Source organism: Myotis nattereri, assembly GCF_964212035.1.
Source record: "Myotis nattereri genome assembly, chromosome: 19".
NCBI lineage: Eukaryota > Metazoa > Chordata > Mammalia > Chiroptera > Vespertilionidae > Myotis > Myotis nattereri.
Window position 1 is genome coordinate 5,276,923 of NC_138095.1, and position 27,809 is coordinate 5,304,731.

Sequence of the window (27,809 nt, forward strand, 5' to 3'; positions counted from 1 at the left end):
TGCTCAGCCTGGACGCAGCCGCAGCAGGACTATTTCCACTGCAGACACGGACACGGTCTGACTGTAAGTCATGGCTGCTCCGGCTGGGAGAACCGGTTATTATCCCTTTACCCGTAGACAGTGACCCCGAAATGAAACCACCACCAGGAGCAAGTTGATCTCTAGAAAACACAAACCCCGCAAGTACCCTGACTGCCTTTGGGACTCTCTGCTGTCAGGTGTGGCTGAGGTTCTGCCCTGAGGAGTCACAGCAGAACCTGCGTGGCCTCGCAGTGTGACCACAGGTAACAGTTCTTTTGGTCACAGTCTGGGCACATTCCCAAAGCCAATCAAAGGAGATAAAGACGGTTCTTTCTGTTTTCTTGGCCCCAATTCTGCATGATGTTCTCACCTCAGTTTGGGAGAACGGGCGCTCAGCTGTCAGAGGCAACACATTGCCGCTGGAAGCTGGCGTGGGGAGAGGAAATGCTATTAGAAGTCCATTGGCCGAGGGCCCTTTTCTTAGAATCTAAGCAGTCAACTGTGAAAAAATTAGATGTTGCTTTGACCTGGAAATTCGATTTCTCAGAATCTAGCCAACAGAAATATCGCCAACAGGGTTTAAAGTGTGTGCACGGGGATGCTCCGTGCAGCCCTATTTGAAACGCAAAAATTTGAGAGCCATCAATAGAGAAATGGATATCTAAATTATGGCCCATTTGTACCATAGGATACAAGTATCCGCTTAAAGGAATGTGGAAAGTCTTTAAAAATGTGAAAACTTGGGCATGGCTGGTGTGGCTCAATGGTTGAGTGTTGACCTATGAATAAGGAGGTCACGGTTTGATTCCCTGTCAGGGCACATGCCCAGGTTGCGGACTCGATCCCCAGTAGGGGGGGTGGAGGAGGAAGCGATCAATGATTTTCTCTCATCAATGATGTTTCTATCTCTCTCTTCCTCTGCCTTCCTCTCTGAAATCAATAAAAATATATTTTTTTAAAAATGTGAAAACTTTGTAGATACCGTCATGAAAAGATGTCCAACGATGTTGTAAAAGGCGGGTGGGGGAGGCACGTAGAAAGCAATGTGTAATATGATCCCATTTCTGTAAAAATGCATTTCTGTATGTATTTATAAGGGGAAGACAGTAGAAGGACTCACCTCAGATCTTCAGAAGGAATTTCTTCTAAGGAGGAAAATGAATTGAGGATTGGGGGGCGGAATAAAGGCTTTCATATTTTATATACTGCTGATTTTTTGGGAAAAGTTTAATAGGAATAAATTATATTTATTACTTTAGCAGTTTTGTTTAAAGAAAATATTGTGGGGATTGTTTCAAGGCTGTGATTTTCATGAGCCACAAAGATATTTTGGCAATAACTAGGGTGCCTCGGTGGGCGTGGGAGGAGGCCCAGGTCTCCCAGACCCCCAAGCCTCCGTTGCATTAGAAGCTCCATTTTGAAAAATTTGCATTACATTCTTGGGGTTTCCATTTCTTTTAAAAAAGGATTTCTGCTGCTTAAAAAGGGGGTGGTGGTGGTATAAATCACTACATCAAAGGAAACGACAGTTTTAAATTTATCCCAACTGAGAACAGGGAATCCATTGGAGTCACTGGTCAATCAATAGATGCATGGTTTGTGTTTCTTGTTGCACCTGAGGTTAGTTTATCTGGGCTCTGGTGCAAGAGATGAGGAGGGTGTGGGGTGGGGATCTGAGGATGGGGTGGGGAGATGGGTGGTAAATATCCTCAGGGGGAAGCGGTGAATTGACTTCAGAATTTTGCAAGGGAAGACTGGGGCCAGTGCAGAATTGGGGCCAAGAAGACAGACAGGACCGCCTTTATCTCCTTTGATTGGTTTAAGCTTATTCGGGTGGGAGTGTGGAGTTCCCACTAGGGGGCATTATTTTATTTAACTCAGCCTTGGATTTCACACAGCACATCCAGTTCCCCAAGTCGGGATTCCTTTTTTTGCTCCATTCTTGCAGGGAGCGTGATTCTCCTTAAAGGACCAGTGCTTTCCATGCCTGCCTGCCCTTGTTCTGCCTGTGTGCAGAGCAGTCCTGCAGCAGTGGCCGCTAGGCTTTTGCATGAGCCCGCCCTGCTAGTGGGGACACACCCAATACTTTTCTTGGCCTAGACAATATGTGCTGGAGCTTGTGCTGAGCAAACCCAGCTGCTCCAGGGACCAGAACAGCAATTCCCTTGGGTCTAAGTGGAGAAATAGCCATCCTATATAATAAAAGGGTAATATGCAAATTGACCCTAACAGCAGAATGACTGGGAATGACTGGTCACTGTGACACACACTGATCACCAGGGGGCAGATGCTTAATGCAGGAGCTGCCCCCTGGTGGTCAGTGGCTCCCACAGGGGGAGCTCTGCTCAGCCACAAGCCAGGCTGATGGCTGCCAGCACAGCGGTGGTGGTGGGAGCGTCTCCTGCCTCCTCAGCAGCACTATGGATGTCCAACTGCAGCTTAGGTCTGCTCCCTGCTGGTAAGTGGACATCCCCTGAGGGCTCCCGAGCTGCCAGAGGGATGTCTGACTGCCAGCTTATGCCCGATCCCCCCAGGAAGCAGGCCTAAACCAGCAGGTGGACATCCCCTGAGGGATCCCAGACTGCAGGAGGGCACAGGCCAGGCTGAGGGACCCCCTGAGTGCATGAATTTTTGTGCACCCGGCCCTATACACATACACACACACACACACACACACACACACACACACACACATGAGGCCCAGTGCATGAAAATCATGCACTGGTTGGGGGGTGGGTTCCTCAGCCCAGCCTGCACCCTCTTGCAGTCTGGGAGCCCTCAGGGGATGTTTGGATGATGAACATCCTTAGCACTGCCATGGAGGTGGGAGAGGCTCCCGCCACCACCACTGCGCTCACCAGCTTCTGGCTGAGCAACACTCCCCCTGTGGGAGCGCACTGACCACCAGGGGGCAGCCCCTTCCCCCTGAGGATATTTTCCACCCATCTCCCCACCCCATCCTCAGATCCCCACCCCACCCCACACCCTCTTCATCTCTTGTACCAGAGCCCAGATAAACTAACCTCAGGTGCAACAAGAAACACAAGCCATGCATCTACTGATAGACCAGTGACTCCAATGGATTCCCTGTTCTCAGTTGGGATAAATTTAAAACTGTCGTTTCCTTTGATGTAGTGGTTTATACCACCACCACCCCTTTTCTAAGCAGCAGAAATCCTTTTTTAAAAGAAATGACTTCAGAATTTTGCAAGAGAAGACTTGAGAGAAAGGAGACTTGAGAGAAAGGAGAAATACAAGGGCAAAGGGAAAGGAAAGAGTAAAAGGTAGGGAAGAGGAGGAAAAGAAAGAAGAGCAAATAATAAAATATTGTTGGGGAGACATGGTCCAAGAAGAGAAGCGGAGAGCAGAGCCTGGCTGTGCATCCGGTGGGGTGCCTGTCCAGCTGGCCAACGGCCGTGGTGTGAGTCCTCCCACCAGGCCTGATTGATCTTAAGCTCCCAGTGTGACATCGCCAAATGTGGAGCTGGGGGAGATGCACACAGTAGTCTCCCACAGCTGAATGCCCTGGGGCTCCAACCTACCCCTGTTTGGATCTCCCAGAACACACAGGAAAGAAAACTCCTAAAGCAGCCCACCCACCAGAAAACAGACAGGCAGGGGAAGAACAAAGGGGCGTTCCCCCCCCCCCCCCCCCGCTGCCCAGTCCGTTACCGGCTGCAGCAGGTGGCAGGGCTGAGACCTACTTTGTGTTCCAGCAGGTGATCAAGGGCTTCATGGTGTGGTGGGTGTGGTCGATAGTCAGGGCCTCCAGAAGCCAGTGGAGGGCACACAGCTGGCGGAAGAGGGGTTCCCTTCAAAGACAGAGAGAGGAAGCACAGTGAGAGCCCGTCAGAATAACGTTCTTCACAACTGTGCTGGCTCCCGGTTGGAGATGTTGTCCTGCTCATGCCTGTGTACTCCCCACGCATCAACTCATCAAACCTTTGCAGTGGACCCATTTTACAGATGAGGAGCCCGAGGCTCAGAGGAGTTAAGGAACCTGTGCCACGTCACTGGGCTAGTAGGTGGCAGAGCCATGATTTGACATAAGATACCCTATGCCAGACTGGGGAGTTGTGCGTGAGAAAAGGAGAGATGATGAAGGGGTACCACAGCTGGAGTTCTTGACTTGGGCAATGAGGGGATTGAAGGAAATTAATATCTGACAGGTATCCAATCGTTCACCTGATGAAAGTACAATAAATACATTAAGAGTGTTGAAGAAGTCTGGAAATCCAGGGAAACTAGTGTGTTCACTATACTTCTCCGCCACCCCCAGATTAACAGTTGGACCCATTGCTTTAAATGTATAAATCTTTTGAACACTGAAGAAAAATATATTGATTATTTGAAAATCCAACTAAATCCTGTTTAAAATATGTCTAACCTGTATTTGCTGATTTTGGGGGGCATCTAGTGTTACAATGAGCCAGGCGCTGACGAGGCCCCTTTACATGTGTTATTAATTCTCCCAACGGTCTGCGGGGGCATGAATCATTACCCACATGTTAGAGAAAGGGAAACAGCTCAGAGAGGCACAGTCATCTTGCTCTAGGTCACACATCTTGTTGGTGACAGAGATGGGATGTGACTAGCTCACTTCATGTTCCCAACATCCCTGTAGGGAGGGGACTGCCATTATGTTCTCCTTGTGGACCAGGGCCTCGAGGCTCAGAGAGGTGAAGCGAGTTGCCTGAGGTCACGCTCGGATTTGACCTCGAGGATTAGTGAGGATTTGAACCCGAGTCTGTTTAACCTCAGAAACTGTGCTTCCCTGGGCCTGGCCTCTGATTATTCGAGGCCCCGACAAAGCCAATGCAGTGGCCACCTGAGAGGGAGGTCAGCAGAGGGTTAACCTGCTGCACGTTTCCTAGGAAGAGGTGGAGTCCTCACCAGCACCCCTCCCTCATGGTTTCACCTCTTAAGCTAATGGGCAGGCTGCCTCCATTCTCAACCTGTGTGGTCGCTCTTCTCTGAAGCTGTGCCCAGCCTTCACTGATGCCCCCAGGGCCCTGCACCTGCTGCTCAGGGGCAGGAAGGAGTCCACCTGCCCGGCTTCCAGGAAAGCCCCACGCAGAGGCTGACGCCCGTGCCGGGCTCACGTCCCGAGCTGACTCAGGGCCATCCTGGAAATCCCTTTCGGAGGTGATGGTTTCACTCAGCCTGAAGGGGCACGGCCCCCACGCACCCCACACATCCCACGTCCCATCCCACGTCCCATCCCAAGGGACTGGGATGATCGTACCACCAGGCCTTAGGAAGAAACCCAGGGTCAGCAGCTCTTTTTTCTCCTCTGGAGCCCCCTCCTGCCTCCTTTCCTTCCTTCCACAGATTATTTACTGAGCACCCACTATTCCTTCTCTTTTAATATAAAGGACCCGTCAGCCCGCAGCCCTTCCCATTTTCTCTCTCTTCCCCCTTAACGCCACCTTGGCCCCCACCCCCTTTTCGCAGCTCTGGGCGCTGGGCCATGTCCAGCACTTCACCGAGAGCAGCAAGCAGCGAGCTGGGTTGTGTGCCTGGCCCTGTGCCTAACACTGCACATCACCCTCACAGCATCCCCAGGAGGTTGTAAAAGGCCCTGGAGATCCCCCCTCTTCTGTTTACAACTCAGAGCCCCTGCGGGCTTGGGCTTTGGGTTGGGTGAGGTGGGTACAGGGAACGGGGGGTGGTGAGTAAAGGGAGGTCATTGGGGGTGTGGGGTCTGCTTGGTGGCAGGGGGATGTGGGGATGTGAGCATCAGATTCAATTCTGCAGGTAATAAGCACAGGTGCATACCCGACCCTGTCCCTCCCTGTGAAATGCAGGGCATACTGGATGAGAATGCTGACCAGGGTGCACACACATGCTTCCAAAACCCCTGTGCACAGAACTCCGGAGGGCACCCTGTGGTCAGCGGGCCTGGAGAGCCCGCTTTGTTGAAACTGCCATGCCAGCCAGAGTACATGCGGGTGTAAGCATCCCAAACAGAAAACAATGTTTTCCCCATTTAGTGAGAGAAATCGGAAAATGCCTACCAAGGCCTTCCAGGCCCCCATGCTCACTGCCAAGGGCAAACCTGGACGCAGGTCACGGGCACTGCCCTCCCTGCACAGCCGCTTCCATGAAAGGCTGCGAGGGACAGGCCAGTCATCTCAGAGCTGTTTCTCATTCCTGGAGACTATTCTCTCTCACCGCTTCAAAGATCAAAGTCAAGCCCGGCCAGCATGGCTCAGTGTTGAGCATCAACCTATGAACCAGGAGGTCACGGTTCGATTCTCGGTCAGGGCACATGCCTGGGTTGCAGGCTTGATCCCCAGTAAGGGGGCGTGCAGGAGGCAGCCGATCAATGATTCTCTCTCATCGTTGATGTTTCTCTCTCTCTCTCCCTCTCTCTTCCTCTCTGAAATCAATAAAAATAAATTTTAAAAAATAAAGATCAAAGTCAAGTCTCCATTGACATGATTGAACTGATCCTCACAAAGTTAGCTGAGAATTTTCAGCTGGTTTGGGGATCAGTTGCATCGGGATTGAAGGGACTAAGCAGCTCAGTCCACCTGGTTGACATGCTGACTGAGGATGTGAGAACTGACCGCATGCCCTGCCTTTGGTAGACTGATTACAGAATGCCTCGATGCACCACCCCTCCCTGACTTTGCAGCTCCCCCAGCAAGAGGTGGAGTATTTTTCCCTATTCCGTGTATCTGGGCTGGACTGATGCCTTGCTGTGGCCAGTGAAGGTGGTGGAAGGATCACTGTGTCCTTTCTGAGCTTAAGCCTCAAGAGACTAGATGCTTTGGCTTTTGTTCTTGGAACCTTCATGCCCATCATGTGAACAGGCCTGAGCTGGGATGATGAGAGGCGCGGGGCTCAGTCACTCCTGTTACCCTAGCCAACAACCCATCACCAACAGCCTGAGAATGAGGCCATCCTAGATGGGCCGACCTCCAGCTCGCCCATCCGCAGGTGCACGCACATACACTAGCCCAGCCAGGAGTAGCCAAGCTGGCCTGGACCAGAAGAGCCACCCAGCTAACCTGTAGACTTAGGAGCAGTAACAAGTGGTTGCTGTTTTAAGCCACCCATTCTGAGGCGGGTCTGTAACACAGCAATAGACTACGGATATAGTCATCAAATGCAGCAGAGCCTTTTGGCAGCCAAGGAGAAGAAAGTGCAGCTTCAGTCCAGGCAGGAGTTAGCAGAGTGCTGCCAGTGGGCCTACTGCCTGTGTTGGCAAATAAAACTTTTTTTGGAACACGGCCACATCCATTCATTGTAGCTTTCATACTGCCACGGCAAAGCTAAATAGTTTCAAGAGAGACCATCTGCTCTGCAAAAGCTAAATTATTTATTGTCTGTCCCTTTAAGAAAAAGTTTGCTGATTCCTGGTCTGGGGCATAACAGATGATGATGATGATGATGATGATGATAAATATAATAGTAGTAGCCCACCAACAAACCTGATACAAGATCTAACTTAGGAGCTAGGAGATCAGGATTCCTGTTGAGGGAACTTAGATAGGGTTTCCCCCCTCTCTGAGCTTCAGTTTCCCCATCTGTCATTGAAGGAAGATGAGCAAGAACCTTTCCAGTTACTTCCAGTTGATTTGAGCCTCAGTTTGCTCACACCAAATGAATGGAGGGTAGGGCATACATTTTTTCCAGGCTTTCCACCCCCACCCCCTACTCCCCACCTCCCATCCCTGGATGACTGGGATGCAAGTGAAAGTGAGACCCACTGATCTTCACCATTTGGTTTCAGAGGCTCATCCATGGCAGAGACAGGCAGAAGTACAAGGGCTTCCAAGAGACATTAGGAGAAATGGCAAGGCCTGTCGATGTTTTAAGAACATCAGCCTTCAGCTGCCAGTTGGAATGTCCCTGAACAAATAAGTCTATCTAGAAGCCAATCACAATATCTACCAGAGGGAAGTATGTAGGAGGAAAGTGGGGAGTGAGGTGTCAAAAGCTGGAATATTAGGGAAGGGTAGGGATGTGTCCAAACACATGGTAGTGGTGGTAATGGTGATGATGATAGTGATGGTGATGATGGTAGTGGTGGTGATGGTGATGATGATGGTGATGGTGATGGTGATGATGATGGTAGTGGTGTTGATGGTGATGATGATGATGGTGATGGTGATGATGATAGTGATGATGATGGTGATGGTGATGATGATGATGGTAGTGGTGGTGATGGTGATGATGATGATAGTGATGGTGATGATGGTGGTGGTGGTGATGGTGATGATGATAGTGATGATGATGGTGATGGTGATGGTGATGATGATGATGGCAGTGGTGGTAATGGTGATGATGATGATAGTGATGGTGATGATGGTGGTGGTGGTGATGGTGATGATGATGGTGATGGTGGTGATGATGGTGATGGTGATGGTGATGATGATGATGGTAGTGGTGGTGATGGTGATGATGATGATAGTGATGGTGATGATGGTGGTGGTGATGATGGTGATTGTGATGATGATGGCTCTTCCACACATGAACTAAGTGCTCTTATTAATGATCTTCGTTTGTCTGCCATCTCATTCTCTGGTTTCACGTTCACATTATTTTTCTCTTCAAGTACACATATCGTGAGCTCCTCACAGGCACTGGGTTATACTTTCTGTGCAGTGTGTGGTGGTGACAGTTTAGGCTCTGAAGTCGGGCAGACTTGCCTTCAGACCTCAGCACAGCAACACACTGAGCTCTATGGCCTTGGGCTTCTGCTTTCTCCCTGCAGAGAGGGGACAACAATATTCCTACAGAAGAGGACTGGCTGAGGTAACTCCTACGGAGCAGGCCGTGCGCTGTTATTACTGTGCATACCGTGGGGGCCTAAGGCTGTTTGACAAATGAGTGGACAGTGGACAGTGGACAGTGGACAGAGAAGTCTAGAATTCATTGCATCATGTTCTTTTGCCCCTGGGTATGATTTTGCACCCAGGGGACATTTGTCAATGTCTGGAGACAGTTTTGGTTTTCACAACCAGGGGTTGGGTGCTACTGGCCCCTAATGGGTAGAGGCCATGGATGCTGCCAAACACCCTACAATACCCGGGACAGTCCTTCACAACGAAGAATTACTCGACCCAAAATGTCAGCAGTGCCAAGGTTGAGAAACCCTGCCTGCCCTACTGTCAAAAGCTTCTATCTCTGTGCCTGAAATCTTCCCACTGAAAAGTGCTAACTAGCAAAAGAGAAAAAGTTGGACTTGAAATTCTTTGGCGTAGACCCAAGGGGAAAAGATGTCAAGGTTTTGGAAAGCCAGAGTGTCCTTCAGAGGGTTGATTAGCCCAGTACACCCTGCAATGATGAGTTCACGCCTGGGGTCAGAAGACGCAGGGCTTCTCTGGGAAACAGCTCTGTGAGTCTTGGGGAAAACCTGTCCCCTGAGCCCTGGTAAGATGTTATCGCACACGCTCTGTGAGGCTGTAGACAGATTCTATCAGGCTTTGCAAACTATTTGACATTTAAAGCGTCTGGCTCCGTGAGGAACGGAGTGACTCCGTCCCAGCTGATTTGCCACTTAGCTCCAAACCACCCTGTCTGCTTTCTGTTATTTTTATACGCCAATAGTGTTGTCGGCTCTAGGCTCCATGGCCCTTTCAGGAGGACAAAGGGACAGCTGGGTGAGTCATTTCACTTCGGTTTCGCTTGAGAAGCTGGCGAGGCAGACGAGCCAGAGGGGAGACTGTACTTACACGTGGGACTCAGGCAGCAAGGGTGAAATGATGCAGCTGTACTTGGGGGTGAAAGGGCGGGATATGAGTTCAGCCTCTGCCTTCTTCATCTTCTCATCATCATAGGTGCTGAAGGACAGGCAGAAAGAGAAACAGCCAACAGTGAGCAGCGGTTGTAAACACCTCCCGCCAGGGGTCATTTGGCAAATACGACTGGGCACCAACTTTACGCCGGGCAATAAGTATGGCTTGAAAGATGAGGGTTCTAGATGCAGAAAGTGAACAGAGCATAGGAAAACCTCTCTGCTGCCAGCTGGTGTGGGTCAGCGGTTAGAGTGTCGGCTCACACACCAAAGGGTCATGGTTTGATTCCCAGTCAAGGGCACATATCTGGATTGTAGGTTCGATCCCCAGGCCCTGTTGGGGCACATGAGGGAGGCAGGCAACCAATCAACATGTCTCTCTCACAAAGATGTTTCTCTCTCTGTCTTCCCCACACCCCCCCACTCTGTCTTTCTCCTTCCCTCCCTTTCACTCTCTAAAAATCAATGGGAAAAATATCCTTGCATGAGGATTAACAAGAACAACAAAAAAACACACCAACAAAACAAAAAACCTCTGCTCTCGTGGAGTGCATAGTCTAGTGGAGGAGCGAAGAGAATGAGCAGGATGAATAGGTAAATTGTGTGGTGTTCTAGTATACAGTTGGATATATTTTCTTAAAGGGCCAGACAAGTCTTTCTGACTTTGTAGGACATAGGTTATATGTCACAACTACTTTTGGCATGAAAGCAGCCATTGACGGTATGTAAACAACATGTAACGGCAGTGTTCCAATAAAACTTTATTTACAAAATCAGCCTTGGGGGCTGGATTTGGCCAGCATGGTCTCCCCACCCTATTCTAGATAGTGATAAATACTAGGGGGAGCAAAAAGCAGAGCAGGAATTTGTAAGGGCTGGGAGCACTGGGAGTTGCAGTTTTAAGTAAGATGATTGGGAAGGTGTCATGGAGAAGGTGACATGTGATAAAAACCTGCAGAGCATAAAGGAGGGAGCTGTTGAGATGTCTGGGGCACAGCATTCTGGAGAGAGGGAACATCATGTGCAAATGTCCTGAGGTGCACCTGGGTTGTAGAGACAGCAAGGAGGCCATTGTGGCTGGAGTGGAGTGAGCAATAGAGAGAGAAGGGAGAGGGGGGATGGAGAGAGAACAGGCCTTGGGGACCACTGCAAGGACTTTGGCCTTTGCTCTGAATGAGTGTAAAGGATTTTGAGCTGAGAGAATACATGCTCTGACCTGCATCTGAGGAAGATCCCCTTGGCTGCTGTTTTGAGAATTGCCTATGGTGGGGGCAGAGGAGGCTAAGGGAGGCAGGGGGCACTTATTAGGAATTGTCCTTCCTCCGGGGAATTTGAGGACAATCCTGGGGTCACAGAGTAAACTGAAAAAATGGGACCAGAATCTTGGTCGCCTGATTTCCATTTCTATGGGCTTTTATTTCAACGCCAGAGCTGAGGAAGCCACAAGCAAATACCTTGGCAGGGTCTAGTTTTTTGGTTTTTTGGTTTTTGTTTTTGGATGTCTTCCCATTTATTCAGGTCTTTGTTAATTTCTTTCAATGTTGTTTTGTAGTTTTCAGTGGAAAGGTTTTACACTTTTTTGTTGACTTTATTGGGGTGACATTGGTTAATAAAATTATGTAGGTTTCAGGTGTACAATTCTGTAATATGTCGTCTGTATATTGTATTATATATTCACCCCCACAAGTAAAGTCTCCTTTTAGCACCATTTTTATGGCAGTGCCCTGTCTTACTGGCTCAACTCTTACCCCCAGTGGTTTAGAATATGCAGAAATTAACCCAGCTTTTACCCACCTTAATCTCTGGTTTTAAGTCTTCTCTCAACCACGATAGTAAGACAGATTTTACCTCTTGTTCCCCCACCCCCCATCTTTTCAGCTGAAACATGAGCTTGAGCACAGTGGGAAAGACTGTGGGCAGGCAGACATCTTTGGGGACATGCTTGATTTTCTTTTTTCCCTGCATAGTTCATCAGACTTAAAACTTTTGTCTGACAGAGCTTATCCTGTGGTCTTAGATCCAGAAGGGAGAAAAATAATCCCCTTTGCTTGTATAATACGCAGGATCAAATGCCTTGTTTAAAAACGAACACTTGTACTTCTGTGACTAGAATTATAGAAGCATAGCTCTTAGATGTGAGATGCTTTCAAGTGTGCCTGGAAGTTAAGATTTTTAGCCATGGCCCTGGCCGGTGCCGCTCAGTTGGTTGAGCCTTGTCCTATGCATTGAGCCTTGTCCTATGCATTGAGAGGTTTGATTCCTGGTCAGGGCACATACCCAGGTTGCAGGCTCGATCCTTAGTAGGCAGGGAATACAGGAGGCAGCCAATCAATGTTTTTCTCTCTCTGTCTCCCTTCCTATCTCTCTAAAATCAATAAAAGCATCAAAAATAGTTTTAGCTATAAATCTGAGGATTTTAGGTAAGTGAAGCCCAAAGAGATCAAATTCCTTTTATTGAATAATAGGAGCCAACAACCACTGAGAACTTTTCATATGCCAGACTCTGTGCTCAGCATTGTTTCATTTAATCCTCAGAATAAACGTGGGAATTTGGTATCAATTGTGTGGATGAAGAGAAAGGAGGTTCAGAGAATCACAGTGACTTGCCCAATGGTAATCAGTTGTATGGGGGAAGGCAGAACTTGAACCCAGTCCTGTGCTTAACCACTATTCTGTACTGGTCAGGATGACCTATCAATGTTATTCTATAACCGTTGCCTCCCAATGGCTACATTTAATGGCAGTGATAGCTTCTGGTCATCCTATCTAATAAAAGAGAAACATGGTAATTAGTGTACGTCCGCTACTCTTCCCATTGGCTAATCAGCGAGATATGCAAATTAACTGCCAGCCAAGATGGCGACCGGCAGCCAGGCAGCTTGAAGCGAACATGAGGCTTGCTTGCTTCAGTGACGGAGGAAACCAACATTCCCCGCCTGCCTTGCTGGCCTCTGAGCTTGCAGTTTGAAACATTGTTACAAATATAGAAGCTAAACAAAACCCCAGAAACCTGCTTTCAGCCCTCCGGGATCTCAGAGCTGGAGTTGATACAGTGTTTCGATTATAGAACCCAAACAAACCAGATACCTGCTTTCAGCAACAGAGGCATCAGAGCTGGAGCCAGAGCTAAAGCTGGCCCAGAATAAAAAATAAAAGAAAAAAAGGAGCAGTTGGGAGCTTCAGTCACCCGCGAGCCTGAAAACAGCTCTAATCCACTCACCCAGACTGGCCAGGCACCCCAGTGAGGAGCCCCATCCTGAAGGATGTGTGACCAGCTGCAAACAGCCATCATCCCCTCACCCAGGCTGGCCAGGCACCCCAGTGGGGACCCCCACCCTGATCCAGGACACCCTTCAGGGCAAACCAGCCAGCCCCCACCGTGCACCAGGCCTCTATCCTATATAGTAAAAGGGTAATATGCCTCCCAGCACTGGGATCAGCGGAGCCGCAAGGCCTCCCAGCACCAGGATCAGCGGAGCTGAGCGGCCTCCTGGCACTGGGATCAGTGTGACAGGGGGCAGCGCACAAACCCCCTGATTGCCCTGGGGCTCTGTTTGTGACAGGGGAAGGCGCCCGAACCCCCTGATCAGCCCTGCTCTGTGCCTGATAGGGGGGAGCTCCCCAACCCCCTGATCGCCCTGTGGCTCTGTGTGTGACAGGGTGCGGTGCCCCAACCCCCTGATTGGCCCTGCTCTGTGTGTGACAGGGTGCGGCGTCCCAACCCCCTGCCCCCCACGGGCCCTGCTCTGTGTGTGATGGGGTAGAGCCATAACCTCCCCATCGGCCTGCCCTGAGTGTGACAGTGGCGGCGCCCCAACCCCCTGATCGGCCCTGCTTAGTGGGTGATAGAGGGCGGCGCCCCAACCCCCTGATCCGCCCTGCTCTGTGCGTGACAGGTGGGAGCTTCCCAACCCCCTGATGGGCCCTGCTCTGTGCGTGACAGGGTACGGAGCCCCAAACACCCTGATGGGCCCTGCTCTGTGCGTGACAGGAGGCAGCGCCCCAACCCCCTGATGGGCCCTGTTCTGTGCGTGACAGGGGGCAGCGCCCCAACCCCCTGATTGGCCCTGCTCTGTGCGTGACAGGGGGTGGTGCCGCAACCTCCCCATTGACCCTGCCTTGAGTATGACAGGGGGCGGTGCCCCAACCCCCCAATCGACTCTACCCTGAGCATGACTGAGGGTGGCATCGCAACCTCCCGATCCGCCCTGCTCTGTGCATGACAGGGGGTGGCGCCCCAACTCCCCAATCAGCCCTGCTCTGAGCCTGACCAGGGGCTGCACCTAGGGATTGGGCCTGCCCTCTTCCACCTGGGAGCAGGCCTAAGCCAGCAGGTCGTTATCTCCCGAGGGGTCCCAGACTGCGAGAGGGCACAGGCCGGGCTGAGGGACCCCCCCCTCCCCCCGAGTGCACAAATTTTTGTGCACCGGGCCTCTAGTCCTATATAATAAAACGCTAATATGCAAATTGACTGGACAGTGGAATCACCGGTCGCTATGATGCGCACTGACCATGAGGCAGATGCTCAACACAGGAGCTTCCCCCTGGTGGTCAGTGTGCTCCCACAGGGGGAGTGCCACTCAGCCAGAAGCAGAGCTTATGGCCGGCAAGCACAGCAGCAGTGGTGGGAGCTTCTCCCACCTCCACTGCAGGCAGGCGGTAAGGAGCGAGGGATCCTAGACTGCGAGAGCCCTGGACTCTGACAGGGGGTGTCTGATTGATGGCTTAGGCCTGATCCCCAGGCTTATGCATATGTCTAAGCCGGCAGGTGGACATCACCCAAGGGGTCCTGGACTACGAGGAGGCACAGGCCGGGTTGAGGGGACCCCCCTCTCCAGTGCATGAATGTTGTGCACCGAGCCTCTAGTATTTTAGTAATTGGCCTTGTACAGCTCATAGAATTCACCAGATAAGACATAACCAGACCAGTGTCTACAAGAGGGGTGACCTCATGCATATTTAAACCTATTAAACTTTAAGTAAACCATGTCTCTCACCCAGATACATGGATCGGAGAGGGGAGAATGATGTGTTGTGACCATGGATTCAAAACCCCATCCAAACAAGGGGAACCTTACAACTGAACAATTGAACAGTCACCCGAGGATCTTTAACAGACGCCGCCCCTCCCAGCCCCCGTTCACTTGCCTGTTACCCTGAGCACAGCTCCTGCACAAAAGAGCCGGTTTATTCCTTCTCTTTATTGCAGGAAAGGCAGCCAGCTGGCCGGTGACCTGGGAGCAGCAGGCCGTGGGCACCACCGGCGGAGGGGAGGCAGAGTTCGTTTGCTCTGAGCTCCTGAGACCCTCATGGAGAGGGTACCCCTCTCGGCCCCACCCCCAATCATGGAGTGCCCTTCTCTGCATCACCTGCCCCTTCAGGGTTCCATGAGGGCACTTCATGGTGGCGGTTGAGTGGCTGGAGGGAGGAAGCTCAGGTCGTGATGTGCCTGCTTTTTCTGTTTGTGTTTAATGTTTCTGGCGTTAGGCAAAAAATACCATCACAGCCTCCCTTTCCAGCCCTGGCCTTCCTACCCAGAAACGCTGGCTGTAAGAATTTCTCGTGGGCTGATAGGCATATGTCTAACAGCGCCTATTTTTGTCATCCAATGAAGTCCCACTCAGCATTAAAGATCCTGCTCAAAAGCCCTGCCTCTGAGATTCTTGCCAGATTCCCTACACTGGAGGGCAAGGGCATTGTGAAATAATAGAAAAATATTTGTATCGGTCTCTTCCTCTGGTTTTTGGCACAGAGCTCGCAAGACTCTTGTAATGTCCTAGCACTAGGACCATCTTTTGTTCTAATATTTGGTCTTAGACCTTGGTTTCTGACACACAATTCCTAAATTCATTGGAATTTCCTGGGTGACAGGATTGTCTGTTGTTCTAATAAGGCAACTCTTGGTGGGTTCCTGGATGGTGTCCGAAAGCCATGATTAGAAGCTTGGAACTGCCCCAGCGGGTAGCTCAGTTGGTCGGAGCAGCATCCTGTGCACCACAAAGGTTGTGAGTTCTGTCTCCGGTCAAGGTGCCTGCAAAGGGCAACCAATGGGTGATCCTCACATCAATGTCTCTCTCTCTCTCTTTTGCTGGGTCCCCCAACACCTCCTTTCTATCCTTGATTTGTGCCCCATTCTGTCTGCATGAGCTAAGGATCCCAGGATTTTGTTCATGCTGAGTGGCACCGTCCACGGATTCGGGTGTCATTCATTTGGGGTCTCAGGATGCTTTTAACAGATGACCTGAGTCCTAAGGGGAATTATGTGAGCATCTCTCAGACTTATTCCTAATCTCTAAAATGGGGCTAATAATAACACCTAGTTCATAGGACTGTTTTAAAATTTAGACAGAAAGATGTGCATAAAGCATACAATAGACCCATTATAATTATTGTTGTAGTTGTTATTGTTAATTGCTGCTGTTATAGGAGGAACATGTCATAATGGGTTAGTCTGAATGTGGTCCTCTCTTGACTAGAGGGAAGACCTTTACCCCCCAAAGAGGGGGGGCTACTTTATTAAATAAACCAACAGACATTTTTTGTCCACCTGCTGGACACTGAGCTTGGACCTAGAGCGGCGGTTCTCAACCTGTGGGTCACAACCCCTTTGGCGGTTGAACGACCCTTTCACAGGAGTCACCTAAGACCATCCTGCATATCAGATATTTACATTACGATTCATAACAGTAGCAATATTACAGTTATGAAGTAGCAACGAAAATAATTTTATGGTTGGGGGTCACAATATGAGGAACTGTATTTAAAGGGCCAGAAGGTTGAGAACCACTGACCTAGAGTTTCAGGCAAAGGCCTAGAGTATTGGTGTGGATTAAAGTGAACTAGCATACAGACACATTATGGGAACCCAAAGTCCAAATGGGTTGTGGGAGGTGTTTGGGTTGAAACCCAAGAAAACTGGAGAGGAAAGCATTTAAGCTGGGCTTTTAAAGATAATTAGAACCTTAGTTGGACAAGGATGTAGGGAAGAGCAATGGAAGGCCCAAGGAACAGCATGGGAAAAGGCCTAGAGGCAGGGACAAGCCTGGGAAGGAGAGGGAAAGAGGCACATTTGGGGACCAGCAAGATTTCCTGTGTAGCTCTTGGTGTTGGATATGAGGACAGACACATGTAGCAGAAAATATTCCACTGAATTCCAGAAGGTGAGGGTGGCAGGGTAGGCTGGACCAGACTAAACTAGTCATTAGACACTAGCTGGAGAAGGGTCCCCACGCTGAGATAGCTGCCATCCCTCGGCCCAGCCAGGCAGCGTTCGCTGTCGCAGGTCCTTCCCAAGACCACGACGCCACAGCTACTCTGTCTACTTACTCCAAAACAGTTTCCCTGGATTGGATTTCTGAGATCTTTTTGGCCGGTTGGAACTTGTGTTCCTCTTCCTCTTTCAGTTTCTGAAGTTGCTGTTGCTTCTTTTTCAGTGTACTCTCCTCCCTCAGCATGGCAAAATACCCGCGGCCTATCTTCACAGACCGAATCAGGAAGCTGGAGAGATGGAAACAGAGGAGTTGACTATTAGGAAAGACACTGTCTTGCCCTGGCCGGTGTGGCTCGGGTGGGCGTCATCCTGGGCACTGGAAGGTTGTTAGTTCGATTCCCTGTAGGGGACATGCAGGAGGCAGAGCGTGGGGCCAGCGCAGAGGACACCCATCATGTGTGGCCGTCGCGCGTGGCCGTGGGAGGGCTCCAGGGACGCTGGCAGACCCCGCCAGCTCGGTGAGCTTTGGGCTCCGATTTCAGTGTGTAACTGGACCAAAGCCTCCACCTTCCCCTGCAGAACTTGTGGCCAATTAGATGTTGAAATGTCTGTGTTATAGATGGAATTGTGTTCCCCCAAAACTCATAGCTGGAAGTCTTAACCCCCGGTACGTCCGAATGGGACCTTATTTGGAAATAGGGTCATTGCAGGTGTAATTACTTAGGGTGAGGTCATGTTGGCGGAGGGCTGACCCCTCATTCAATATGACAGGTGGCCTTATAAAAGGGAGAAATTTGGACAAAGACACGCATGCAAAAAGAATGCCACGTGAAGATGAGGCAGAGATGGGGCGATGCTGCCATAGGCCGAGAGATGCCAAAGGTCACCAACAAGCCACCAGGAGCAAGGGGAGCGTCGTGGGGCAAATTCCCACAGTCCTCAGGAGAAACCGACCCTCCTGACGCCTTGATCTTGGACTTTGAGCATCCAAACGTGTGAGGCAATGCATTTCTGTTGCTTAAGCCACCTGACTGGCAGTATGTTAGGGCGGCCGTAGGACAAGAATGCAGTATGAGGGAACATCTAGTCCTCCGCTCATGGAACAGCCTAACTCTTTTTATTTTCTTTGATGTTAATAACGTCCTGATTAATCAATTTTATAATAAGTGACAGGCGGATGGTCCATGGTGCAGTGAGTCAGAGGGCTTGAATATTATGTTCCAGGCCCTGGGCTGGACACCTGTTATGTGTCAGATTCTGTGCTGGGCACTGATTCGGTTTCAAGTTCTGTTTAAGGCACTGGCATTGCAAAGGCGACCATATCCTCCAAGAATTCGCATCTTAGTTATCTATTTATTTTTTGGTCATAATTAGGAGGTTGGTAATAGATTTATTTACTTCACTTATGTTTGTCCTTATTCCAAAAAGTATTAGAGGCAGAAAAGAAAAATAAAAAGGCAGGAAGAACAAGAAAATAAAATCATGCAAGACAAGTATCAAAATCCATGCCACATGATCTAGTGCACAGATTTGGCCCTGAGCATCCTAGTGGCCAATGCAAAGAGGGAAACACAATCCCTCACGTGATTTCTAATGCCCATAAGTTTTTTAAAAAGCTGTTCAGGTGTTGCTTAGCTATTCCTTGTCCTGAACTAGGAAGAGATTTCTCTCAAGGACCTGCACAGGGAGGACACTGTGAAAAGTCAAGCCTGCAACACACCCGGAAATGCAGAGTGATGAATGCCTGTCTTGTCAATAACTCCCAGAAAGAGATAGGGGAGTCGGTGTTGGCCAATTGGAGGAAATCTAGCAAGTTTTCTGGTGGAATTGCAGCCCCTCTTCACCCAAGGCAGCCAGACTCCCACCTGCCAGACCTCTGGAAAGACCTGTGTGAGAGATGAACAGAGTTGCGGGGAGGGTCTGGACCCTCATGCCAGACACACCAGTCTATTCTGGGAACTTCAGGCTGCAGGATGTTCATTCAGGGAGCTTGAAATGCTCCCCTGGCATGTGTAGGCCCATTTAAAAAATGCTTAATATTTTAGCAAATTCCCATTTAATTCCCTACATTTTCTTCATCTTATTGGTGATTACCAGGCTATTTGTGTGAAGGGAGCTCTTTGTAGGGAAGAGCAGTTTTTGCCTTTAAATCCACTCACTCGGGCCTCTTGCTCACTGCTTTTCGCAATGGAAAACTCCCCTGGCTAGCATCGCGGGAGGAACAATGGGGAGTGAAACAATTAACTGCGTCAGGCAAGCGGAGGGAAGAAGCGGATTAGAAAATGAAAAGTTTCCTCTACCCAATGCAACTTCCTCTTAACCAGTGCATGAGGGCGGGCTTTTATTTTTAAGGGACATATGTTCTCTGCAGGGGAGTCTGTGTGAGCTGATGAATGAGGAATGTGCCTGTGGCCAATCGGGACACATTCAGCAGGGATAGCTGAGACGGACAGAGGGCAGGAGTGGGCACCCAGGCTTCCCTCCTGGCACCTTCAGGCCTGAGGGCAGGTGTCTGAAGAGGTAAGGCGTGGGCAGCAGCCCCGGATGGGATCTCTACTCTGCCACTCCCTTAGGCAGGTTGTCAACCTCTTCACCTTCACATGGGGAAAGTATTAGTTCTTGCCTCAGAGGGCTGTTGGGAGGGTTAGATGAAATGGACTGTGACATCAAGAGCTCAGTTTGGTGCCGAGTACACAGGATTCAGTGACTAGGAGCTATTGTTATTGTCAGTTTACCCAAGAGTCCTGAGAGGTTGGTGTGACTTACAGATGAGGAAACAGGGAAAGGTTAAGTAGATGACGAGGGTCATACAGCCGGAAAGGAGCCAAGCAGGGATTGGGAGCCCGTGGGGCGATTTCACAACGTATCTCTCCACCTGCACGCGGCAAGCACATTCAGAGGAAGCTTTAAAGCGTAGAGTTTGTGTGTCTCTGGGCCATTGTGCAGAGTTCACCTCTAGGCTTCTAGAAGGAAAATGGTGGCTTACCCTTCCTCTCCGGACCATGCTTTACCTGGTCTAAGGCACTACCTGTGGCACATTAAGTCACTGTTCAGCAAATACTCATATCCGCCCCCCCCCCCACTTTCTTTAGGCTTTGCCAATGTGACTTCTTTGGCCAATGGGATGTTAGTAGATGTGGCTTAAAGAGAAGCTTGACATAAGCTTGCTCATTTAGGTCCATGACAAGGATAGAAACCTCACTATTTCACTAAATCCAGAAGAATGAGAAAGGCATGGGCCCTGCCTGGTTTGGGTCAGTGGATAGAGCGTTGGCCTGCGGATTGAAAGGTCCCAGGTTTGATTCCAGTCAAGGGCATGTACCTTGGTTGTGGGCACATTCCCAGGAGGGGGTTGTGCAAGAGGCAGCTGATTGATGTTTCTCTCTTATCGATGTTTCTAACTCTCTATCCCTCTCCCTTCCTCTCTGTAAAAAAATCAGTTATATATATATATATATATATATATATATATATATATCCTATCTAATAAAAGAGAAACATGGTAATTAGCCATACATCCGCTACCCTTCCCATTGGCTAATCAGGGTGATATGCAAATTAACTGCCAGCCAAGATGGCGGCCGGCAGCCAGGCAGCTTGAAGCGAACATGAGGCTTGCTTGCTTCAGTGACGGAGGAAACCAACGTTCCCCGCCTGCCTTGCCGGCCTCTGAGCTTGCAGTTTGAAACATTGTTACAAATATAGAATCTAAACAAAACCCCAGCAACCTGCTTTCAGCCAGCCGGGATCTCAGAGCTGGAGTTGAAACAGTGTTTCGATTATAGAACCCAAACAAACCAGATACCTGCTTTCAGCAGCGGAGGCCTAAGAGCTGGAGCCAAGCCTCAGAGCTAAAGCTGGCCCAGAATAAAAAAAAAAAGAAAAAAAGGAGCGGTTGGGAGCTTCAGTCACCCGCCAGCCTGAAAACAGCCCTCAGCCCCTCACCCAGACTGGCCAGGCATCCCAGTGGGGACCCCCACCCTGAAGGGTGTGTGACCAGCTGCAAACAGCCATCATCCCCTCACCCAGGCTGGCTAGGCACCCCAGTGGGGACCCCCACCCTGATCCAGGACACCCTTCAGGGCAAACCAGCCGGCCCCCACCCATGCACCAGGCCTTTATCCTATATAGTAAAAGGGTAATATGCCTCCCAGCACCAGGATCAGTGGAGCCGAGAGGCCTCCCGGTACTGGGATCAGCATGACAGGGGGCAGCGCCCAAACCCCCTGATCGCCCTACAGCTCTGTGTGTGACAGGGGGTGGGGCCACAACCTCCCTATCTGCCCTGCTCTGTTCGTGACAGGGGAAGGCGCCCCAACCCCCTGATTAGCCCTACTCTGTGCCTGATAGAGGGGAGCTCCCCAACCCCCTGATCGCCCTGCAGCTCTGTGTGTGACAGGCTGCGGTGCCCCAACCCCCTGATTGGCCCTGCTCTGTGTGTAACAGGGTGCGGTGCCCCCCCCCCCCACACACACACACAGGCCCTGCTCTGTGTGTGATGGGGTAGAGCCATAACCTCCCCATCGGCCCTGCCCTGTGTGTGACAGTGGCGGTGCCCCAACCCCCTGATCTGCCCTGCTCTGTGGGTGATAGAGGACGACGCCCCAACCGCCCCCCACAGGCCCTGCTCTGTGTGTGATGGGGTAGAGCCATAACCTCACCATCGGCCCTGCCCTGAGTGTGACAGGGTGCAGGGCCCCAACCCCCTGATCCGCCCTGCTCTGTGTGTGACAGGGGGTGGTGCCCCAACTCCCCTATCGGCCCTACTCTGTGAGTGACAGGGGGGAGCTCCTCAACTCCCTGATCAGCCCTGCTCTGTGTGTGACAGGGGGGAGCTCCCAAACCCCCTGATCGACCCTGCTCTGTGCGTGACAGGGTATGGAGCCCCAACCCCCCTGATAGGCCCTGCTCTGTGTGTGACAGGGGTGACACCGCAACCTCCCCATCAACCCTGCCTTGAGTGTGACAGGGGGCGGTGCCTCAACCCCCCAATTGGCCCCACCCTGAGCGTGACTGAGGGTGGCATCGCAACCTCCCTATCCGCCCTGCTCTGTGCATGACAGGGGGCGGTGCCCCAACTCCCCAATCAGCCCTGCTCTGAGCCCAACCAGGGGCTGCACCTAGGGATTGGGCCTGCCCTCTGCCACCCGGGAGCAGGCCTAAGCCAGCAGGGCGTTATCTCCCGAGGGGTCCCAGACTGCGAGAGGGCACAGGCCGAGCTGAGGGACCCTCCTCCCCCCCAAGTGCACAAATTTTTGTGCACCGGGCCTCTAGTATATATATATATATATATATATATATATATATATATATAAAATAAAGGCATGGAATAGACCTGAACCAAGCGAATGTTAGCCTAGACCAGTAAAACCCCAGTTAACCTACAGACACTTGAGCAAGGAAGAAATACTAAAAGCACAGAGTTTTGAGGACATCTTGTTACACAGCATATTATGGTAAAAATAGCTGACCAATACATCATCCCTTACAAGACATACCATTATTTCATGAACCATGAAGAAGAAAAAATCCCATGCCAATTACATTAAGTCATGATTATACATTGCATCTCCAGTTCAGAGATTTTGAAAAGTGCCTCTTAAATATGATAAAATATGGTATTAAAGAAGAAATTGCCTCAGGCCCAAGAAAAGATGGTCTGGAACAGAACTTGGATCATAGAGTAATTAACAGCCCCTTCTGAGAAGCATCTAGCATATCTGGTAAAATATTTGGGCAATTTTCTGATATCCTCTAATCATTAGAGTCTAATGAAATTAAGAATTCTTTCTGGGGTATTAGATTTAACCACATAGGGGGCCCTTCAGACTTGTAACAAAGCTATTGACCTTTATCTATCCATTTCTCCCTTGAGTGATGCTATGTGGCTCCTTGCTACTCAAAGTGTGGTCCCTGGACCAGTAGCATCCTCATTGCCTGAGATCTTGTTAGAGGCACAGAATCTTGGGCCCCAGGAAGGCCTCCTGAGTAAGAATATGCATTTTAATGGGACCCCCAAGTAATTCCTATGCACCTTGAAATTTGAGTTGTACTGGTCCAGCCACCCTTTTCCCTCTATTAAAAAAACGACTCCAGAAAGAAATCTTCAAATGGGATTTAGCAGAAGTCCAATTCCCTTGCTACAAGTTTGAAATAAAACTTGGGGCACATGCTAGGAGTCAGCTCATCTCAGAAAGTTCTTTAAGTGTGTCTGCAGGAGACAGTCCCCCTTGAGGGCACCCTGCTTGCAATAACTGTCCCACTGCCTGAGTCAGCCTCCATCCTCAGGCTCCTAGACTAGGACTGGAGGTCGTCTAAAACACAGTCCCAGTTGTCTTCACGGGGGGCCATGCAAGAAGCTGCGGAGTGCTGGACAGTTTGGAGGCCATGAAGGGAACTTAAGTTCAACCTTTCTATTATGGGGGCATGGGATTAACCACTGCAAATCACTTTGTCAAAAAACAACAGCCCAAATGTCACACACACACACACACACACACACACACACACACACACGCCCCTTTGAGTGGTATTAAAGCTTTGCATCCAGCTGGTTTTCACTCACATTTTCCATCTCTACCTGAAGAAATATGGGGCTATAAAGCCAGGAGTGCTTCCGCGGAGAAGGAATGACTTTTAGATGAATAAACACTCCTAGCACCCGATTTCAGGGATGTCCTGCTCTTACAGAAGGGAATTGCCTACATGGGAAACTTTCACTGAACACATTTTACTGTTTTCAAATCATAGCCAATAATTCAGTTTCTCTCCAGTTTGTGGAGGCTGGCGGCTTGGAGAGCTGACTTTATCTAGCTGGCTCCCCCACCTTGCTTGGTCAGCCCACCCAGATATATTGATTTCAGAAGAGAGAGGGCAAGTAGGATGGCCAGAAGGGATCTAAAATGCTATCCTTAAATTCTTGAATTTTCAGGCAACTCAAACAACAGGCAAATTAGTAACGCAGCCCCAGTTCAAATGCACACCGAGCAAATATTTTCGCATTTGAATTCCCGCATTAGAATGCCCTGTTCATACAATAGCTTAATAAATCTAGCCTGGCTGCCAAATTGACAAGAAGGTGAGAATCATTCATTAAAATGCAAATGCAATTGAGATGAAGTTTGGAATACATTTATTACAGTAATTGAACTTCAGTCAACTGTAGTCACAACACCGATTTTGAACTGCCTTTCTGACAAAAGGATGCGTTGTATTGTTCACTACCCGCCCCCCCCCCCAAGTTAATATCTTTGTCAGCATCCAAATTAGTCATTCCCCGAGTGCTAACGATTTGCAGTGGAGATCTCACTCTTCTTTATAGGACAAGATTGCTGAGATAAAGGTCAACTGAAAACACAAAAGATGGCTCTGGTAGCATATTGTGTGCACAGCAAATTGATTGCAAACATATTCTGAGCGCTCAGTGCAGCCATGTTCTTATTAAATCACATTGGAACATCTCTCTCTAACCCTAGGTCATTTGCTAATGGTAACACCCAACAATGGGAGCTTTGCGGAGTCCGATCAAGAGTTCAGGATGGATTTCTCTCCTTTCTGAATGGCTCAGCCCAAACAGAAGAGGGCCTGTTCACGGTTTCCTTTTGGGCCATAAGTCAGGTGGAAGGAAGATGCCGTGGGACTGTGATAAAGGCTTAGGAGACCTGACTCTCGGTGGAAAAGTCACTTAACTGCTTCACTCGTATTCTTTCTGGCTCCTTTGCAAAACTCGAGTGGCATCTCTGAGTTCTGGGCGAACGTGCACCCAGCAAATGCTGTCTGCGTCAGAAGAAGGCGCAACCTAGAGAGTGGCTTCAGCTGCGGATGCAGCTCTAGGGCGGGCGGCCAAAATGATTTATTTTGCCTGTAAAATGGAGACCTTACCAGTACGTTTGTTCCCTTTACCCCCTTCCTACTTACCCCCTTCCTATTTGGCTGCTGAGCAAACAAAGGCTGGGAGAGGTCCGGTTGTCTGACCATAGGGTTCATAGCTGGTGGAGCTGGAACCTAAACCCAGGTGGCCTGGTCCCAGGGAGCTGCGCCAGGAAAATGCACGGGCTTGGCGAAGGTCTGCTCTAGCTTTAACTGGTCATCGTTTCCTTGTCTCTCAATGTCCGTGACTTTGGGTGAGTCACTTTCACCTGTTTGAGATGCACTCCCCTCCTCTGTAAAATTGGGAAATTAAAGCCCAGCTCAGGATATTGTGGAAATCACGTATGAGAGGCACTTAGCATGGTGCCTGGCCCGTCGGAGGTAGTCAGTTTAAATGGCAGCAGTTATCGTCACAGGCATCGTCACCCCCACCACCATCCAAGCCACGAATGACTGCGGTTGCAACTCTCTGGCTGTGTCCACAGCCAGGACAGGGGTTTGGCTCTGAGCCCCGCAGGCTTCTGGGAAGGGACACTTGGTTCAAGTGGTGAGCTTAGGAGGTTCTCTTCTCTAAGGTGGCGGCCAAAACAGTCCAACTAGACCGCAGTTATTTTGGGATTTGGTAAATGGCCTTACTCGGTAATTCATAAAGGTTTGTGAACCCACTGTCCATGGTGGGTAGGAGAAACGCTTGGTTATCATGTACGTAATGAAATTTATTAAACTAAAGGGCCAGGGAATTAACCTCTGCTCTGCTGACTAAGAAATTACATGCAGAAAATGTCTAATTACAAGTGGTTTTCTTTTCTGGGTTCTTTATTTAATCTCTAGCTCAGACTTTCACTAAAGAAAATGAAGAAAGGGGAAAAGAAGGAGGAGGGAAAAGAGAGGGAGGAAAAGAGGGGAAGAAGAATCGAAGGAACCCACATCACAGCCTGGTGATGTTTCACAGGGAGACGCCGGGAAATGAGTATGGGTGTAGGCAAAGTGGGATGTACATTCATGCCAGACCGCCGGGTTCTAACGCCGACTCCACCCACACCTGGCTGTGTGAGTTAGGCAGAATAGTGAACCTCTCTGTTCCAGTCAGTAGGAATAACTGTCACCACCACACCACCACCACCACAGCTAGGAGAGGAGTGGTACCATGTGGCAGTGACTGTGAAAAAGCTCGATGGCTACTGATCTCTTCTACTTCTTAGGATAATCCTCCCAGGCAGCTCTGAGTCTGCCCATGAGCCATTTCACAGTGAGGCCATGGAAGTACAGAGAGGTTCAGGCACGAACCCCGCCCTGGACTGGAAGTCGCCTCTGCTTTTCCCAGGCTGGGTTCGGCACCCTCGGTCTGTGCGATCCTGAGCTACTGGTTGACTTGCCTATCCATGAACTCCCTCCTCCCACCTCCACTCCAATCTGAGCTCCTTGAGGGTCAGAACAATTTCTAAATCTTTTCTATGTCCTCAGAACTGGCACATAGGGAGTCCTCAGAAAATATGTATTGCAAGAATAACCAAACCCTTGCATTTCCAGCCCTAATTCAATGCATGCGACTCTGGAGCGTGTATCAGTGACGCACCACCCAACTTCGATGTTGTCTTTGGGTGGAGTAGGTGTATAGAACCATCTGCGCAGACACTGAATCATCCAAACAGGCTGGAGATGAGTGGTTGCCTTTGAAACATGCATTTTTTCAGCTGGGAGCGGGACTAGCTGTGTTCTGGAAGAAGTGATCAAATGAAACAGGCTCCCCGTGGGCCTCTCAGGAAAGTTATTTCTTTAGCTCATAATGCGGTCTCTCACCCGCCTTCTGCCAAAAGGCTACAAGTGGCGTCTAAACCCCCGAAGAGAGCGGAGATCCAGCGTTTGCTCTCAGGTGACACAGTAGGCACGTCTCATGCTCTGGTTGATGGTTCGACCTCTGGGACTTGGCACGTGTATGTAACCGCACTGTTCACACACACTCGCCCTCCTCCACACACCGTCCTGCCTCCGCAAACCTTGTCAACATCCTGAAGTGCCAACATAGTGAGCATGACCCAGCGCGGCCATTTTGTCAGAGGATGCTGGCAAGGCTGCCGTCTGCACTGGCTCCCGGGTGCCACGGCCCATGGCTACGCCTTAACTAATGTGAGTCGGCATTCGTAGGAGGGACCGCATCTCTGACGGAAGAACAAGGAGAAAAACCTGCCAAGTGACAACAAACAGTTCTGCATGCATCCCAATTAGGGGGACTTCTGGGAGGCAGCAGCAGCCCAGCACAGCTCCGGTTTCTAGGCAACTGCTCTCAGGAGTGCTGAGCCTCCTTGGAAAGGGAACGTTGGCAGGTCTGCCTTGCAAAGGAGTCTGATGCTCCCCTCACCACCACCCCGCTCTGGTCTGTTTACCCCATCTGACTTCGCAGCAAATTATGGCTTGGCGGGATGCAGAGCAGCTAGATATCCTGAGGCGAAGGCCTTGGGGAGGACTCGGGCCTACAAATTCGTCCTAATGATAGTCTCTCCTCACGGAGCCCTTTATCCCTGTTATCAGGGCCCTAACGCCCCGCATGCATTATTTCATTTAATCCCTACAGGAGACTCACAAGGCGGGCATTACAGTTTCCAAGATGGGGAAACTGAGACTCACACAATTGCAGCCACTCTCCTAAAGTCACCAGATAAGATGGTGGGGAGGCCAGCGTCTGCACCCTGGTCTGCCTGAATCCAGGAGATCCTGTCTTGACCACTGCCACCCGTCAGCTCACAGACAGATGGGCCTGGGAGGACGGAGGTACAGGGTAGCATTCAGAGGCAGCTCAGTGTCAGTTTTCAGTTCGGAGATAAACTGACTTTTTTTTTTTTTTAAAGAATGCAAACCCCACCTCCCTGCAATACCCATCATTACCTGTTGTGCTTAATGGCTAAATGGCATGAATGGGAGGATTCTTCCTCATGGACCCGCCAGTGTGGACATAAAAAATGC

The 27,809-nt window shown here is 50.1% G+C and overlaps 1 protein-coding gene across 1 annotated transcript in view; it reads right to left on the bottom strand.

Annotated features, from left to right (window-relative positions):
- CCDC60 (coiled-coil domain containing 60) overlaps positions 1–27,809 on the bottom strand; it is a gene marked incomplete at both ends in the record, with an annotated part of 102,753 nt that overhangs the window by 20,794 nt on the left and 54,150 nt on the right. The window contains 3 exons of the mRNA XM_081113717.1: positions 3,726–3,833; positions 9,708–9,815; positions 17,096–17,266. Coding sequence (XP_080969843.1) covers positions 3,726–3,833; positions 9,708–9,815; positions 17,096–17,266 — 387 coding nt within the window. The remainder of the gene's footprint in view (positions 1–3,725; positions 3,834–9,707; positions 9,816–17,095; positions 17,267–27,809) is intronic.